General features: G+C 65.0%; 1 protein-coding gene across 1 annotated transcript in view; it reads left to right on the forward strand.

Moving 5' to 3' along the window:
- MUC5AC (mucin 5AC, oligomeric mucus/gel-forming) overlaps positions 1-14,977 on the forward strand; it is a 49,712-nt gene that overhangs the window by 8,495 nt on the left and 26,240 nt on the right. Inside the window, exons 4-20 of the mRNA XM_044260351.1 lie at positions 7,736-7,809; positions 9,056-9,127; positions 9,427-9,591; positions 9,681-9,770; positions 9,984-10,245; positions 10,534-10,648; positions 10,913-11,003; positions 11,650-11,759; positions 11,875-12,088; positions 12,167-12,292; positions 12,459-12,576; positions 12,834-12,972; positions 13,166-13,276; positions 13,754-13,823; positions 13,901-14,038; positions 14,124-14,288; positions 14,512-14,606. Coding sequence (XP_044116286.1) covers positions 7,736-7,809; positions 9,056-9,127; positions 9,427-9,591; positions 9,681-9,770; positions 9,984-10,245; positions 10,534-10,648; positions 10,913-11,003; positions 11,650-11,759; positions 11,875-12,088; positions 12,167-12,292; positions 12,459-12,576; positions 12,834-12,972; positions 13,166-13,276; positions 13,754-13,823; positions 13,901-14,038; positions 14,124-14,288; positions 14,512-14,606 — 2,155 coding nt within the window. The remainder of the gene's footprint in view (positions 1-7,735; positions 7,810-9,055; positions 9,128-9,426; positions 9,592-9,680; positions 9,771-9,983; positions 10,246-10,533; positions 10,649-10,912; positions 11,004-11,649; positions 11,760-11,874; positions 12,089-12,166; positions 12,293-12,458; positions 12,577-12,833; positions 12,973-13,165; positions 13,277-13,753; positions 13,824-13,900; positions 14,039-14,123; positions 14,289-14,511; positions 14,607-14,977) is intronic.

Consider the following 14,977-nt stretch of genomic DNA (forward strand, 5'->3'; position numbering starts at 1 on the left):
ATAATCTGCCTGCAAGAGACACATTATAAACATATGTATGCAGAGAGGTTAAAAGTGAAAAGATGGGAGCCTGTAAGCCCCGTGACTGAGAATCACAAGGAAGCCCAAGTGGCTACATTACTATCAGACACAGTAGACTTCGAGACAAGGACTATTACCAGAGATAAAAGGGGCCATTTTATAGTGATAAGTGCCAGTTCACAGGAAAGTGTGACAATGTTAACTATGTATATGCCTAATGACAAAGGTTCAAAACACACCAAGTAAAAATTGACAAAATTTAAGGGAAAAACAGATACATCCATCAGATTTGGAGAATTTAACTCCTTTCCCGCCTCAGTAATTAGTAAAGCAAATAAACAAAAATTCAGTGAGGCTGGCAAAGATTTGAAAGACACCACAGGTGGACTTGACCTATAGTGTTTTAAACCTACCCAGGAGTCCCCAATACATGTCTTTTACATGTCCATGTGGACCATTCATCAAGATCTCGAGAACACCACCAGGCTATAGTACAGCTCAATGAGTTTCCAAGGACTGAAATCATTACAGTACGCCTTCTCAACAAAGTAGAAATTAACTGAAAACCGGTAACACTAAGGCAGCGAGGAAGTATTTGAAAATCAAGTGACATAGTGAGTTCTAAATCACTTACAGATCAAAGATGTCATATAGAGGGGCGCCTGGGTGGCTCAGTGGGTTAAGCCGCTGCCTTCGGCTCAGGTCATGATCTCAGGGTCCTGGGATCAAGTCCCGCATCGGGCTATCTGCTGAGCAGAGAGCCTGCTTCCCTCTCTCTCTGCCTGCCTCTCCGACTACTTGTGATTTCTCTCTGTCAAATAAATAAATAAAATCTTTTTTAAAAAAAAAGATGTCATATAGACCTAACAGAAACTGTAATATGTGGGTAAATATAAATGAAAAAAATGTTTCTTACTTTCATTAAAGAATTAGTAGATCTTTTTTTTAATTTTTAATTTTTTAAAAAGATTTTTATTTATTTATTTGACAGACAGAGATCACAAGTAGGCAGACAGGCAGAGAGAGGAGAAAGCAACTCCCCACTGCGCAGAAAGCCCAATGTGGGACTCAATCCCAGGACCCTGAGACCATGACCTGAGCTGAAGGCACAGGCTTTAATGCACTGAGCCACCCAGGTGCCCAAAAGGACTAGTGGATCTTTAAATTAAACAATTAATTATAGGAGTTTATGACACATGTAGTAGTTAAATATATAACACTAATAACATTGAGGAGGGAGGGTAAATGAAATCAGACTGTTCTTTTTTTTTTTGGCAGAAAGAATGAGAGAGAGAGAGGGCACAAGTGGGGCAGAGGGGGAGGGAGAAGCAGGCTCCCCGCTGAGCAGGGAGCCTGACGTGGGGCTCCGGGCCAGGATCCTGGGATCATGACCTGAGCCAGAGGCTGATGTGTCACCGATTGAGCCCCTCAGGGGGCTCAGATGCCAGCCCAGCAGCTGCCCGAGTGCAGGAGCAAAATGTGAAGGCTGAGCGGGGCCAGGCTCCCACTCCCGCCAGGCGGCCGGGGGGCGTCCCACACTCTGGCTGGAGGTCCGGCAGAGTCAGGGCAGGAAGATGAGCCCGTCCCCCAGGGCGGGGGGAGCTGTGCCCGTGCAGCCCTGCCCCTCCCAGCCAGGGACGCATCAGTGGACAGAAGACAGGACATCGTCTGAGGAAGGAGCAGAGCGCCGCTCCCCAGAAGAGGTCCCCTAAAAGCTGTGAACTATGTGAACGGAGCACAGACGAAACCGAAGAGAGACTTACACAAATTGACAATTCCTTGAGGAGATGCCACACACCCCTTCCCACAGCGGACAGAAGAGCTGGTCAGGAAGTTAACAAGGATGTGGAGGAACTTAATCCCGTGGGCCAGCAGGAGCTGACCGGCGCTTAGCCAACAGCGGCAGAGCGCACACGCCCCCCGGGCGCCCACAGGGCGTGGACCGAGGTGGGCCACATCCTGGTCACGGAACAGAGCTCTGCACCTGGACAGGAGGGAAACCGAACCGGGCAGGCTTTGTCTCTGACGACAGAGTTTGGAGCCGGCAACGGAGAGTTAGCCAGGAACCCCCAAGCGCTCCGAAATGCAGTCTAAGTAATCCACGGGCTGGGAGGGGGAGTCGGGGGAGCCCAGTGACACACCGAGGCGCGTGAAAATGAAAACACCACGTGCCAGAAACTGACACAGGGGCGGGGGCGGGCAGAGCGGCCTGGACACAGCCGTGCAGGGCCACCTGTCTGTGCCTGACGTCCGGGCAGAGCCAGTGGCGCAGGCACACCCGCCATTGGGTTGGACGCATGGGAGCCTCCTGTGCCCTGACTGGGGCACTTGTGTCCCCCAGGAAAGCCAGGGCAGGGCCCCTCATGGGTAGAGCAGACGGTGGAGAGTGAGGTGCTCACGGAGTGGAACGGGGTGACACCTGTCCGCCTGGGGTCGCGGCTTGTGGGGACCGGGGTAGATGCTCTAAGCGGCCCATTGTCTCTGCCTGTCGAGCTGCCTCGGCTCCAGGGCCACAGGGACAGGGCGTCCCTGCCCAGCCTGAGCCTCTGAGCCGGGTGGGGTGGGGGGGTCTGCAGCCCATCAGGGCCCCCCGGTGCCTGTTCTCCCTGCCTCTGTGTGGCCTTGGCCTCGGGTCCAGGGTCAGAGGCCGTGTCTGGCCTCGGGAGTAGAGGCCAGACGGGCTGGTGCGGGGGGCCTCTGCTGCCCCCAGGGCTCCCGAAAGCTCCTGGGATCTGTCAGGGAGGGGGTCAGGGCCCCCCCCCCCAGCACTGCTCCCGGGATGCCTCCGCCGTGCTTTAGCTCTCTGGCTGGGGGATGTGTTTTGGGTGGAAGCCGCAGCCCCACTGTCCCCGTGGTGATTTCCTTCTGCAACTCACCACCGCCTCTTTACAAATCCTGGTCCCCCGGGCCGCGAGGGTCTCTCTCCCAGGGTCACTGCCTGGCTGCCTGGGCCCCTGGCTCCTGCGTCTCTGGTCCCGCCGGAGGAAGACAGTGTTGTCCCCGCCCCCCAGGAGCCAGGCAGAGGGGGGCGGCAGAGGGGGGCGGGGTGTCACCGTCCAGACGCGGTGCAGGGTGGGGGCCCGGGGGGCAGTGACCCCAAGCACGTGTGTGCAGAGCGCCCGCACTGTTGGCCCGCACGGAATTCCTCAGAGACTCCGGGTGTGCCTGAGTGTCCGCACGGCCCTGCTTTGGGCAGGGGCATGAGAGGTTGTGGTGCCGGAGCCCTCCGAGCCTCGGGGACGCCGGCCCAGCCCCTGCCTCAGCTCCCTCCACGCTGTGGCCTTTGCGGACTTACCTGGAGACCTGGCCGCTTTACTGGTGTTTAATGGGAACCTGGGAATTGGTAGGAGCAGAAGCCCCTCTGGCTGGGGGGCTGGACGGGGCTGAGGGCGGGAACCCCCGGGGGCCGCCAGTGGGCACCAGAGTTTGGGGCCTCCTTTTCGGTCTGCGGGGTCTGCTGAGCATTCACAGTCACGTCTCCAGGCAGGGTTTTGCTTAACATTTTTTCCAATTAAAAAAAATTGTGGTAAAATACATGTAACAAAATGCCATCTGTCTCCAGAAGCTTCTATCCTCCCGAGAATCCATTCCCTGAGACACCAACCCCCGTCCCTCCCTCGGCCCCGGCGCCCACCGTCCACTCTCTGTCCCTGTGAATCCGGAGACTCCAGGGACCCCATCTGGGTGGGATCCTGCAGTGTGTGTCCCTGTGTCTGGCCTGTTTCACTCCTCACCACGTCCCCCAGGTCCATCAGCTGTGGCAGGTGTCTGTGTGTCCCTCCGTGTTCAGGCTGAGGGACAGTCCAGTGTGTGGACGGACCATGTGTATCTGCGCGTCCGTGGATGGATGCGGGGGCTGCTTCTGCGTTTCTGCGGTTGTGAGTAACGCCGCTCCGAATGTGGGGGCGCACGTGTCCCCTGACCCTGCCTCCTGTTCTCTGAGGCTATACCCGGAGGTGACGTTGTAATTGTAGCAAATAGGACTTTATGCTGTGATAAAGACCTTTCAGGTTTGCTGGGAGTATTAGACGGACCCTGCGCCCCTGCCATGAAGCTGCTCCGTGGCCCACATGCCTTGGGAGCCGCAGGGAGGGGGGGGAGGAGGGCAGCACATTCTGCCCCCCTTAGGCAGGCCCCAGCGCCCGGGGACAGGGGACAGGGGAGGGGGACAGGGAAGGGCTAGTTTGTGAGCCTCTCCTGACCCCAGAACACAAATGTGCTCACCTTCGGGGAACCCCCTACCAGTGGATAGTGGCCTCCCCCATTGTCACAGACCCTTGGGGCTACGGGGGCCCTCTGTGGATGGGGTGGTGCTGGGGACATGGGGTGGGGGGTGGGGGGAGCCCGTCCTTCGGCCAGACCGTGGACCTTATTGGCCAAGGCCCAGCAGCCAGCCCAGCTCTTCAGAGGAATTCTATTTGTTCAGTGATTCAGATAAATAAACACACACACAAAGGTTTCAAATCAGGGCAGCCCCACCAGAAAACCAAATTTACTCTCCACTCCCCTTCTCTCTCACGGGAGAGCACACCCCTGACCCCTAGCCCATCGGGCAGCGAGGGTCTCAGCCCACCGGGGCCAGGAGGCTGAGCCCAGCTGTGGGCACCGAGGACGGCTCTCCCTGGGGCCCCAGGGCCAAGCAGGGAGAGATCAGTGGTCCTTGTCCCTATGAGGAAGCGCCTGGCCAGGAGACACCTGGGCCCACACCTGCCCTTTGCGTCAACAGTGCCCGCAGATAATCCGGTCGCTATCAGTGGCTCCCAGAGCCCCAACCCACTGCCCACTTCCTCCTCGGGGTTGCGAGGAACAAGGCCTGTCCCCGTTGAGAAATCACTCCCTGTCACCGGGACAAGCGGTAACCCTTCCGCAAATGCCCGTTTTGCCATCTGTGACGCCAGCGATCTCAGTGCCTGCGCGGGGGGTGGGGGCTGGCCAGGGCCACTCCCACAACCCTCGGGGGCGTCCTGGGCGGCAGGAATTTGGGCACTGCCAGGAGAGGAGGGCACCGCCCCATTAACTGCCGCGGTGCGAGACTCCACGTGCTTCGGGGGAGCCACGACCCCGCACTCATTACATATACAAGAAGTCCAAGAAATGACAGAGGGTCATTTCTTGGGTCTCATCTTCAACCTCACCCCCAGAGGGGAGATGGCCTCACGCCCCCCTGTGGGGCCCTGCTCAGGCCAGATCCTGCCGGGTGGGCTTCGTCCTCGCTGGGGTCAGCCTCGGTCCATCCACCGGTGACAAAGAGGGCCGTCTGATGGCCACTTCCTGTCCCAAATCTGAGCGGCCCAGTGATAGCAGTGGCAGCAAGAGCCCCACTCGGGGACACAGCCAAGGGCTGCACGCCACTCCTCTCGTCTGCAGGGCAAGGCTGGCTAGATCCTGGGAGGGCCAGACCCCATCTCCCCGGAGTCCAGCAAGCCCATCACTGTCAGACCTGGGCCTGGGGTCCTGGCAGTGGCCGTGTGGCCCTCAGGGACCCCAGGGGAACAAAGGCTTCTGGGGCCACTGCCCTGGGCCAGGCCTTTCCCTATGTGTGCCCCTGGGCATGGCCCCTGTGCCGCGGGGTTCCTCGGTGTGTGACCCACTTCCTGCCAATCTTCCCACGGACCCTGTCTGCAGATGAGGGGAGGGAGGCTGAAAGAGGCCACAGCCAGCCACAGCCTCGCCCTGTCCCCATACACCGCTCCTTGAGCAGGAAGCCCTCTGAGAAGGGGCAGGGGCCAGAGTCACTGCCACGCTGCTCCGGGGAACCCCAACCCCTCACCCTTCCATGGCCCCCTCCATAGACTTGGCCTTGGCTCTGTGCTTGGCCATTCAATGGGCGATGGTGGGGACAGGCTGGCCACGCACCAGGTGCTCAGAGGACAGATGCTTGCCCGCGAACCGCCCAGGGGCACAAGGTCACAGGGAAGAAGGGCCCCGATGTTTGAGGGTAGGTGGCCCGTCCCACACCTGCTCTGACTCCAGCAGCCTCCCCAGGGGTCCCTCAAGAACCCCAAAAGCTGAGATGTGAGCAGACGCCAGGCCTGGGGCTCCCTGGGTGTCCTGCTTGGACGAGAAAGTGCCCGGTAGCCCAGGTCCTGTGGTTCAGGTCGTGCCCCAGGAGGAAGCCTGGGTCAGCCAGGCTGTCTTGGACCCTGGCTGTGGTCACGGAGCAGCCCTGGGCAGTGCCTTTCGGGAAATGGTGGGGGGTGAGCCTGGGAAGGGAAGTTAAGCCAGGCAGGGACCTCCTGTGGCCTGGAGGCGCCTGGGCAGCCGCTCAGGGCAGAGCAGTGCCCGCAGCTTCCTGGGTGGCCCGGCCTTGTGCAGGCAGGACATATCCCCCAGCAGCCCGGCTGTGGCTTGGAGGAGCAAGGGGTCCCGTGTGAACTTCGGTTATGAGTCCAGTGCCAGTAGCATGGACCCTGCTGGACCTGTGCCTCCTGCCTTTGGTTAGGCGTCTGCCCCTCACACTCGCCTCAGCCAGGGTCCCGGCCCCGCCCACAGATCCTAGAGGCTCTGCCTCCCACCTGCCCTGTCCCTGTCCCGCTCACCAAACACTCGCAGCACTTTGGAGCCGGTCCCAAGCACCCTGCCTGTCCCCGGGGACCCCGCTGCCCTGCTCAGCTGCGGGTGACCCGGTGTCCGGCTCCAAGGCCCAGTAGGGGAGCCTGGGGAGGGTAGCAGCAGGCTCTGCTGGGGGCCGCACTCACTCACGCCCGTCAGGCTCCCGCTCCTGCTCCCACAGGCTCCCCCGCGATCCCGCGATCCCCCGATCCCGCGATCCCCCGATCCCGCGATCCCCCGACGCACGCAGTGCTCTCTCTCACAGGACCAGGGCCAAGTCAGGGCACAGGGAGGGGACGACTCAGAGACCGAAAACCAGGTTGGGACGGGCCCCTCCGTGCAGGAAAGATGCTCGGAACGGCCCAGCCCAGGCTTTGCGCCTCCGTCCCCAGTGGGGACCTCCGGGTCGGGCCACTTGCAGTCAGTGGAGCTGCTGGTCTGTGGGGCATGTGGCCGTCTCGTGCGGAGAGTTCAGCACCGTTTGCCCCGCCCCAAGGGACCTGACGCCCACACACCTGCGGTCTGGGGCCAGGTCTGTGCTGTGCTATGGGGCCATCTCAGCCCACCTGGTGGGGTGATTTTGGGGGCAAGTCCGTGGGCAGCTCCCCGGCCTGGCCCAGTGGGCACGGCCACTTTCACCCCTGGTGGCCACAAGACCACGTGTGACTCAAGTTGCCCCGGGGCCCACTGCCGCCTGGAGCCAGGAACCGGAACCAGAAGCTCAGTCAGGGTCTGAGGCGGTACCAGGCTGGGGGCTGTACTGTGGGGCTGGGTCCTGTCGCTGCGGATGCTGCCCCCAGGCCCCTCCCGAGAGAGCGAGGCGCCGGCAGCCCTGGGGAGTCCGTGGGGTCAGGGTCCACAGAAGCAGCGAAGCTGCAGGGGTGGGGGCCACGGCAGGAGGGTCCCCCAGGCCGGGACTGGGGGCCCGCGGGAAGCCAAGCCCCACCTGGCAGCTATGCCCATCTCTGCCTGTCCCCGGCGGCTGGCCAGCTCCAAGCCAGTGCCCACTGTTTACCCGGGTGAGGGGAAGAGCAGGCCCTGCCCCGCCCTCCCACGTGAAGCCACTGGGGCCGGAGCCAGCTCCTGGGGCTACAAAAGGACCCTGCCCACTCAGGTCCTTCCTTAGACGCTGCCCCCGGGGCCTTCTCCCCTCCCTCCGCAGGATGGGTGTCGCCAGCAGGATGCTGGCCCCGCTCTGGGCCCTGGCCCTCGCCCTGGCCTATGCCCAGCACATAGGTAAGGCTCCCACTGAGCGGCTTCCAGGGCCGGTCCTGACCTGGCAGCCCAGGGGCCCCCCACTTCCTGGGGCGGCTCTGGGGCTGGGAGGGCGGCAGACAGCTCCGCAGCCTGGCCCCAGCCCCGGGGAAGCTGGGCTTGTCTGTGAGCGGCTCCCAGGCTGGACCCCGGCCCTGGCCCTTGCTGTCTTGCGGGCGCCAGCTTGTGGGTTTGGGGGTCCCTCGGGGGCTGCGGGGGCCCACGTCGGGGAGGGGCCTCTGAGGCTGAGCCGCTCCCCTGAGATGGGGAAAAGGAACCCAGCATCTCTAAGACCCCCAACTGCCTCCCCGGCCGGCGGGCACGTCCATCTGTGCTACTTTCCTGCTGCCTCTGCCCCTGCCAGACCTCCTCTGAGCCGGTCCTCGGGGCCCTGGGACCCCTCACGGCACGCCCCAGGTCACCAGCTCATTTTCCCTGTCTGGGTCTCGAGGGGACCTCAGCCTTGGGGAGTGGGTGTGATGGAGAGGACGCTGGGGAGAGGCTCCTGGACCCCCCGAGGCCCCTCCCACCCAGGTTTGCACCCCCCGGCCTCTGCGTCCCAGGAGACAGCTGGGTCCTGCCCAGCCGTCAGGTGACAGCGTGCTCCCGGAGGAGCTGTCCTGGGCAAGGGGACAGCACTCCTGAGGCCCTCAGCACCATGGGGACCTCAACATGCGTGCCCGCACCCTACCGTCCCCGGCCTCCTGCCTCCGTGTGTGGGGCCAGTCTCTGCTGGCTGCTCCTGGGGCACCTGCATCATGGATGAGTGTGGACTGTCCCCTGCGAGGTCAGGGGCAGGGCCAGGCAGCCCCACCGCACTCGACTCCGCACCCTGACATCCTCGCCCGGGGCCCTGGTTGTCTCCTGATGTGCTCAGGTGACCCGCAGCTTCAACCGTCTGGTCCCTCCCCAGGCTGCCGTGCAGACAGTAGTCCCTGCCCCCTGCCCCACGCAGGGAGACACCCGTGTGAACAAAGGGATAGTGGAGGAATGCAGGGCTGTGGGTCATGCCATGTCAGGGCCTGGGGAGCCCCGAGTGCTCGTGGGGCAAGCGGGGAGAAGGCTTGTACAGCGCGTGAGCCTGGCGTGGGCGTCGTGGACAGAGACTCCCCCCACATCCCCAGCCCTGTGCAGAGAGAACCCCCACCAGTTCTGGCCCTTCCGCCGGCCCGTCCCTCTCTGTCCCCTGTCTCCTGGCTCAGGCCCGGCGCCCTCCTTCTTCTCATAGGCCAGGCTCAGGGCAGCTCTGTGGAACACAGCCACAAGTCCCCGGAACTTCATGTCCCCCAGGAGCTTGGTGGTGAGTTGACCCCCACCTGTTAGTGTGGTCCTGCCCCGGCCCCTCGGGGCCAGGACTTGGGGGCCCGGAGGACACCCCAACACACAGCCCTGGTTCGTTGCCTGCAGCCCCCGAAGTCCCCTTGTGTCCCTGCGGCGGCTTCAGGCAGGAGCATAGGTGAGGCCCGAGCTCACAGCTCCGTCCTCCTGTCTCCCCACAAGTCCCGGTCCCTTCACCACAGGTGTCCCCTTGGCCTGGGGAGTGGCTGGTGGGGGGCTCTCTGGTACACCTGTGCCGCCACGCTGGGCGTGTGGCCCTAGAAGAGGATCAGTCCCCCCGCTGGGCTCAGGGAGGCTCGTCTGTGCCTGGCCTCAGCATCCAGGGGTCGTCCTGGGCGCTGGGCACTGACTTGGCCCCGGGCAAGAGCTCCGGGCAGAGTTCCGGGCCGGAGCGCTTGCAGCCGCTCGGGACGGCCCGGAGGGAAGGTCGCCTGCCTGCGGGGCCTCAGCTCCAGCCCCAGCTGGGCATGGTGCCGGCAGGCTTGGCGGGGGCAGCAGAGACCCTGTGCGTGCAGGCGGCGTGACCCCACGCCCTGTCCCCACAGGCCACCCACTCCGCGGGATGAGCTTCCTGCCCCCTCTGAGGACGGCCCCGGTGGTGCGAGGTGAGAGAGGGGCTGTGAGGCTGGGGGGGGGGCGGCTGGACGGGGTCCCGCTCCCCACGTGGATGGGGGGTAAGTGCTGGAGAGAGGCTGTGTTCCCCGGAGTTGAGGGGTCCAAGCAGCTCCTCCCTGCCGTCCGCACCCCTCAACCCCGGGGCAGCTGCGTCCCCGGCCCGGGGCGTAGTCCGGCATCCTCTGGCCCTCCTTGGCCCGCAGCCCGGAACCCCGCGCACAACGGGCGCGTCTGCAGCACCTGGGGCGACTTCCACTACAAGACCTTCGACGGCGACATCTTCCGCTTCCCCGGCCGGTGCAACTACGTCCTGTCCGCGCACTGCGGCGCCGCGTACGAGGACTTCAACGTGCAGCTGCGCCGCGGCGGGGAGTCCAACGCCACCACGGTCACCGCAGTCACCATGAAGCTCGACGGCACGGTCATCCAGCTGACCAAGAGCGCCATCCTGGTTAACGGCCGCCCGTGAGTCCAGGTGGTTGTGGGGGGCACATGGGGTCATGCCCGGGCAGGTCCCTGAGCGCACCCCCAGAGGCCTGGGGCTCTTTCCCTGCCCGGGGAAGTGGCCCCCTTCCTTGTTCCTCTGTGACCACGGAGCTCTGGGGTCCCCTGTCCTCTTGCGCCCGTGGTGCTGTCTGTGGCCCAGCATTCTGGTCACATTCGTGCTGTTGGGGGCCCTCCCTGGCCGGGATCAGGCCTCCATAGCCCTGTCCCGCGTGGCCTCGGGGCCTCAGCCCGGCCCTCTCTCCACAGAACTCAGCCGCCCTTCAGCCAGTCGGGGGTCCTCATCGAGGTCAGCAACGGCTACCTGAAGGTGGACGCCAAGCTGGGCCTCGTCTTCACGTGGAGCCCAGACGACAGCCTCCTGGTGAGACCGGGGCTCAGGGCCGGGGTGGGGGGTGTCGCCAGCCCAACGGCCTCCCCAGAGAGGGAAGAAAGTGCTCTGGGCACGGGTGCTGGGGGACGGCCAGACCCCGCTGCGTGGGGCTGGTGAGGAGGGGGCCAGGGAGCCTATGTCCCCCGTCATGGAGACCGTGAAGCGTGGGAGGCAGGGGTCCACGGCCCGTGGCACCTCTGTGGGGTCTGACATGTCCCTGTGGGGCCAGGCATCTGATGTGCGCCCTCATTCCAGCTGGAGCTGGACCCCAAGTTCGCCAACCAGACCTGTGGGCTCTGCGGAGACTTCAATGGTCAGCCTGTGTTCAACGAGTTCCTCTCCCATGGTAAGCCCCTCCGCACAGCTGCCCATGGTAGCCGGACTCCTTTCCCAGTGCTCCCTGGAAGGCTGCACTTCCAGAACCTTGGGTCAGGTGTCCCCGGTTTGCACACGCACACGCACACGCGGAGCTGCGCGCACGCCCACGCGGGCACAGACATGTCCCCAGCACGCGTGCGCACGTGCCTCCCTGCACCCTAGGCACCGCCTCCAAGCAGACCTTCTCCCGGTTTCTTGGGCCTCCTGCTGCCAGGAAGGGAGGTTTCATGTGACCCAGCTGGAGTCCCCCACCCCCAGGACCCCCTCGCCAGGCTCATGAAGCCCAGAGGAAGCTCACCCGTATGGGGCTGGCAGCCCCGGGGGACACGCCTGCCCGGTCGTCGGGGGGTCCCTGTGCGGGCTTGGCTGGGCTCCAAGGGCTGGGTGAGGTCAGGGTCACTCTCAGGCCTTTGGGCAGCATGCCGCCCCGGGCTTGGAGAACCCTCAGGCCTCAGCCCTCTGCCCGTAGCCCTGAATGACTTGGGTGGTCCCCCACTTACTTTCAGACTCCCTGAGCCCCTCTTCACCCAGCAGGGTGGTTGGGGGACGAGAGGCAGTGGGGACCCCTCGGGGAGCCTCAGGAGCCTCAGGGGCCTGGGGTCGTGTTCCCGCAGGGGTCAAGCTGACAGCCCTCGAGTACGGGAATCTGCAGAAGATGGACGGCCCCACGGAGCAGTGTCAGGACCCTGTCCCCGTGCCCCCGTCGGACTGTGGGCGTGGCACCGTAAGCCCTGGCGTGGACGGGCCCTGCTCCTGTGGGGGCGAGGGGGGTTGGCGCCCGGAGCCCGGGGGAGGGTCCTGAGCCTGCACTCAGTGCGTGCTCCCGGCTCTGCCCCCAGGGCCCCTGTGAGGAGATCCTGACCGGCCCGCTGTTCTCGGGCTGCCGAGCTCTGCTGGACGCCGGCAGCTACGTGCAGGCCTGCCGGCAAGACCTCTGCCTCTGCGAGCACGCGGACCGCACTCGCTGCCTCTGCCCCACGCTCGCCGAGTACGCGCGCCAGTGTGCCCATGCCGGGGGGCTGCCCCCGGACTGGAGGAGCCCCCACCTCTGCCGTGAGTGCCCGTTGTGCTGTCCCTCCTGGGCCGGGAGCTGGGGGCCAGCGATGACGCGGCTCTGCCCTCCCTCCACAGCCCAGACCTGCCCCCCCAGCATGCAGCACCGGGAGTGCGGCTCGCCCTGCGCCGACACCTGCTCCAACCCGGAGCACTCCCAGCTCTGCGAGGACCACTGTGTGGACGGCTGCTTCTGCCCCGAGGGTGAGAGGGGCCTCCCCAGGCATCCCACAGAGGCAGGCTGCGCCCCTGGGTCCGAGGAGCCCCTGTAGGGCGGGGCGACCTGGGCCCAAGGTCGGGTCCCCTCCACTGGCTCAGGGGTGGCCCCTGCCCGGCACCAGCCCCGTCCATGGCCTGCCTGCTTCTGCAGGGACGGTGCTCGACGACATCGGCCAGACTGGCTGCACTCCAGCATCCCAGTGTCCTTGTGTGTACAATGGGGCCACCTATGCTCCGGGGACCAGCTACGCCACAGACTGTACAAACTGGTAGGACCCCAGACCCTCCCGCCTACAACCCCGGACATGGCCTGGGGCGACTCAGGGGGCCGAGGCCCAAGGGCCGGCTGTCCTCTCTTCCTGCGGACCCCAGGCGTGCCCAGGGCTCCCCACGCAGACACCGCCAGGCGCCGGTCTGGGCAGGGATGCAGGTGGGCCTGGGCCAGACCTGTGTCCTCCGGCCGGTGCACAGGCTGGGGGCTGGACGCCCCCAGGGGCGGCACACGCGTGGTCTCTACCGTCCACAGCACCTGCTCCAGAGGCCAGTGGAGCTGCCGGGAGCTGCCGTGCCCAGGCACCTGCACGGTGCTGGGGGGCGCCCACATCTCCACGTTCGACGAGAGGCAGTACACGGTGCACGGGGACTGCAGCTACGTGCTGGCCAAGGTGCGACCTGGGCCTCGCGCCTACCCGGCGGCTCTGGGCCACGGCCGCGCGGCTGGCCCACCCCTGCCCGGGCTGCTGGGTCTGCTGCATCTGCGCCCCAGCTCCCGGCGCCACCCCACAGGGTGTCCAGGGGTTGGAGGCGGCGGGGGGGGGTGGGCACCTTTGGGCAGAGTGTGAGGACCCGTGTCTGCAGCCCTGTGACAGCAGCGTCTTCACTGTGCTGGGGGAGCTGCGGCGGTGCGGCCTGACGGACACGGAGACGTGCCTCAGGAGCCTGACGCTGAGCCTGGACGGGGGGCACACGGTGAGAGCAGATGCCAGCTGAGGGGAGTCTATGTCCCTCATGGCAAGTGACCTCTGCCCAAGCCCTTGATCCTGGCATGGCGGTGGGTGAGCGGGATGCGGGCTGAGGACCTCCCGGCCCACAGGCCTCTGCATGAGAGTCCCCAGACAGAACCACTCCGGGAGGGGCACCGGGGCCTCCACACCCGCCCCACCAGCCCCGGAAGGAGGGACCAGGGCTTCACTGGAGCCAACTTCCCCTGTCCCGGTTTAGTTTTATTTTTATTGTTTTTCCAACTTCCCTATTTCATACAATCACTTGGGTTCTTACCGGAGAGAATGCTCGGCCCTCGAGGGAAATGTGGACAGACCAGCTGAGCCTGGGGCAGAACTTGGCTCCTCCGTCAGGCCCTCCTTGTGGGAGATCGTGGCCCTCCGGGGCAGGGGTCCCGCTGGCACGTGTTCCGGGGCCGCCCTGACCCGCTCCCTGTGCTCCCAGGTCGTCACGGTCAAGGCCAGCGGGGAGGTGTTCGTGAACCAGATCTACACACAGATGCCCGTCTCGGCAGGTGAGGACGTGGGGCCTGCCCCCTTGGAGGGTCCCGGCCCTCCCAGCCCACTGAGGCCTCGGCCCCCGTGTCCACAGCGAATGTCACGCTCTTCAGACCGTCCACCTTCTTCATCGTGGCCCAGACCAAGCTGGGCCTGCAGCTCGGGATCCAGCTGGTGCCCCTCATGCAGGTGTTCGTGAGGCTGGGGCCCGAGCTCCGCGGCCTCACCTGCGGTAAGAGGGGCCGCCCGTCCTGGGAGCCGGAGCCCACCCCCGGCGGCCGGGGCCCGCGGCGCCTCATGCCGGCCTCTCGCCGCAGGCCTGTGCGGGAACTTCAACCAGAACCAGGCCGACGACTTCCGGACCCTCAGCGGCGTGGTGGAGGGCACGGCCGCCGCCTTTGCCAACACCTGGAAGACCCAGGCCTCCTGCCCCAACGTCAAGAACAGCTTCGAGGACCCCTGCTCCCTCAGCGTGGAGAACGGTATGTGGGTCCCCGCGGCCACAGGCCCGCCCGGCTGCCGGTGACCCCAGGCCGCAGAATCCACTCTGGCCTGGAGGAGGCCTTCAGGGGCCAACTCACCAACGCGTTTCCCAGTGCGGCCATGGAAGCTCCTGCAAGAAGGAGCCGTGGGCTGTGGGGTGGTGAAGCCTGCACCGGAGTGCCTGTGTCCGCCGCGCCGACCGCCCCGTTGCTCTGTCCGCAGAGAAGTACGCTCAGCGCTGGTGCTCCCGGCTGACCGACCCCCGCGGCCCCTTCGCCCAGTGCCACGCGGCCGTGAGCCCGGGCGCCTTCTACTCGGTAACGCAAACCCACCAGCCTCTCCGCTCCGCACGCAGCTGTCCTCGGTGCCGGGGCAGGGGCTTCTCGAGGGTCCGGCCTGGTCCCGAGGTCCAGAGCTCATCTGTGCCTCCAGCCCTATAACCAGGCATAGGGTCTACGATCCCTGAGGGCTTGTGGCCCACCAGGCTCTGGAGTCCACATGGGAAGTCAGTGGTGGCCGAGACGCTCTGGGGTCTGAGGGCCAGAAGGGCTGGCCCCTGCCGGGTCCCCGAGAGGAGGGGCCGTTGTCCTTCAGCACCCGCCTGGAGGGGGCTTGGCGCCAAGACGGTCTGCGGAGGGCGTGGGGGCCCCAGGTGCGGGCTCTGGGGGGGGTCCTACAGGAGCCGGGG

Source organism: Neovison vison, chromosome 7, assembly GCF_020171115.1.
Source record: "Neovison vison isolate M4711 chromosome 7, ASM_NN_V1, whole genome shotgun sequence".
Taxonomy (NCBI): Eukaryota; Metazoa; Chordata; class Mammalia; order Carnivora; family Mustelidae; genus Neogale; species Neogale vison.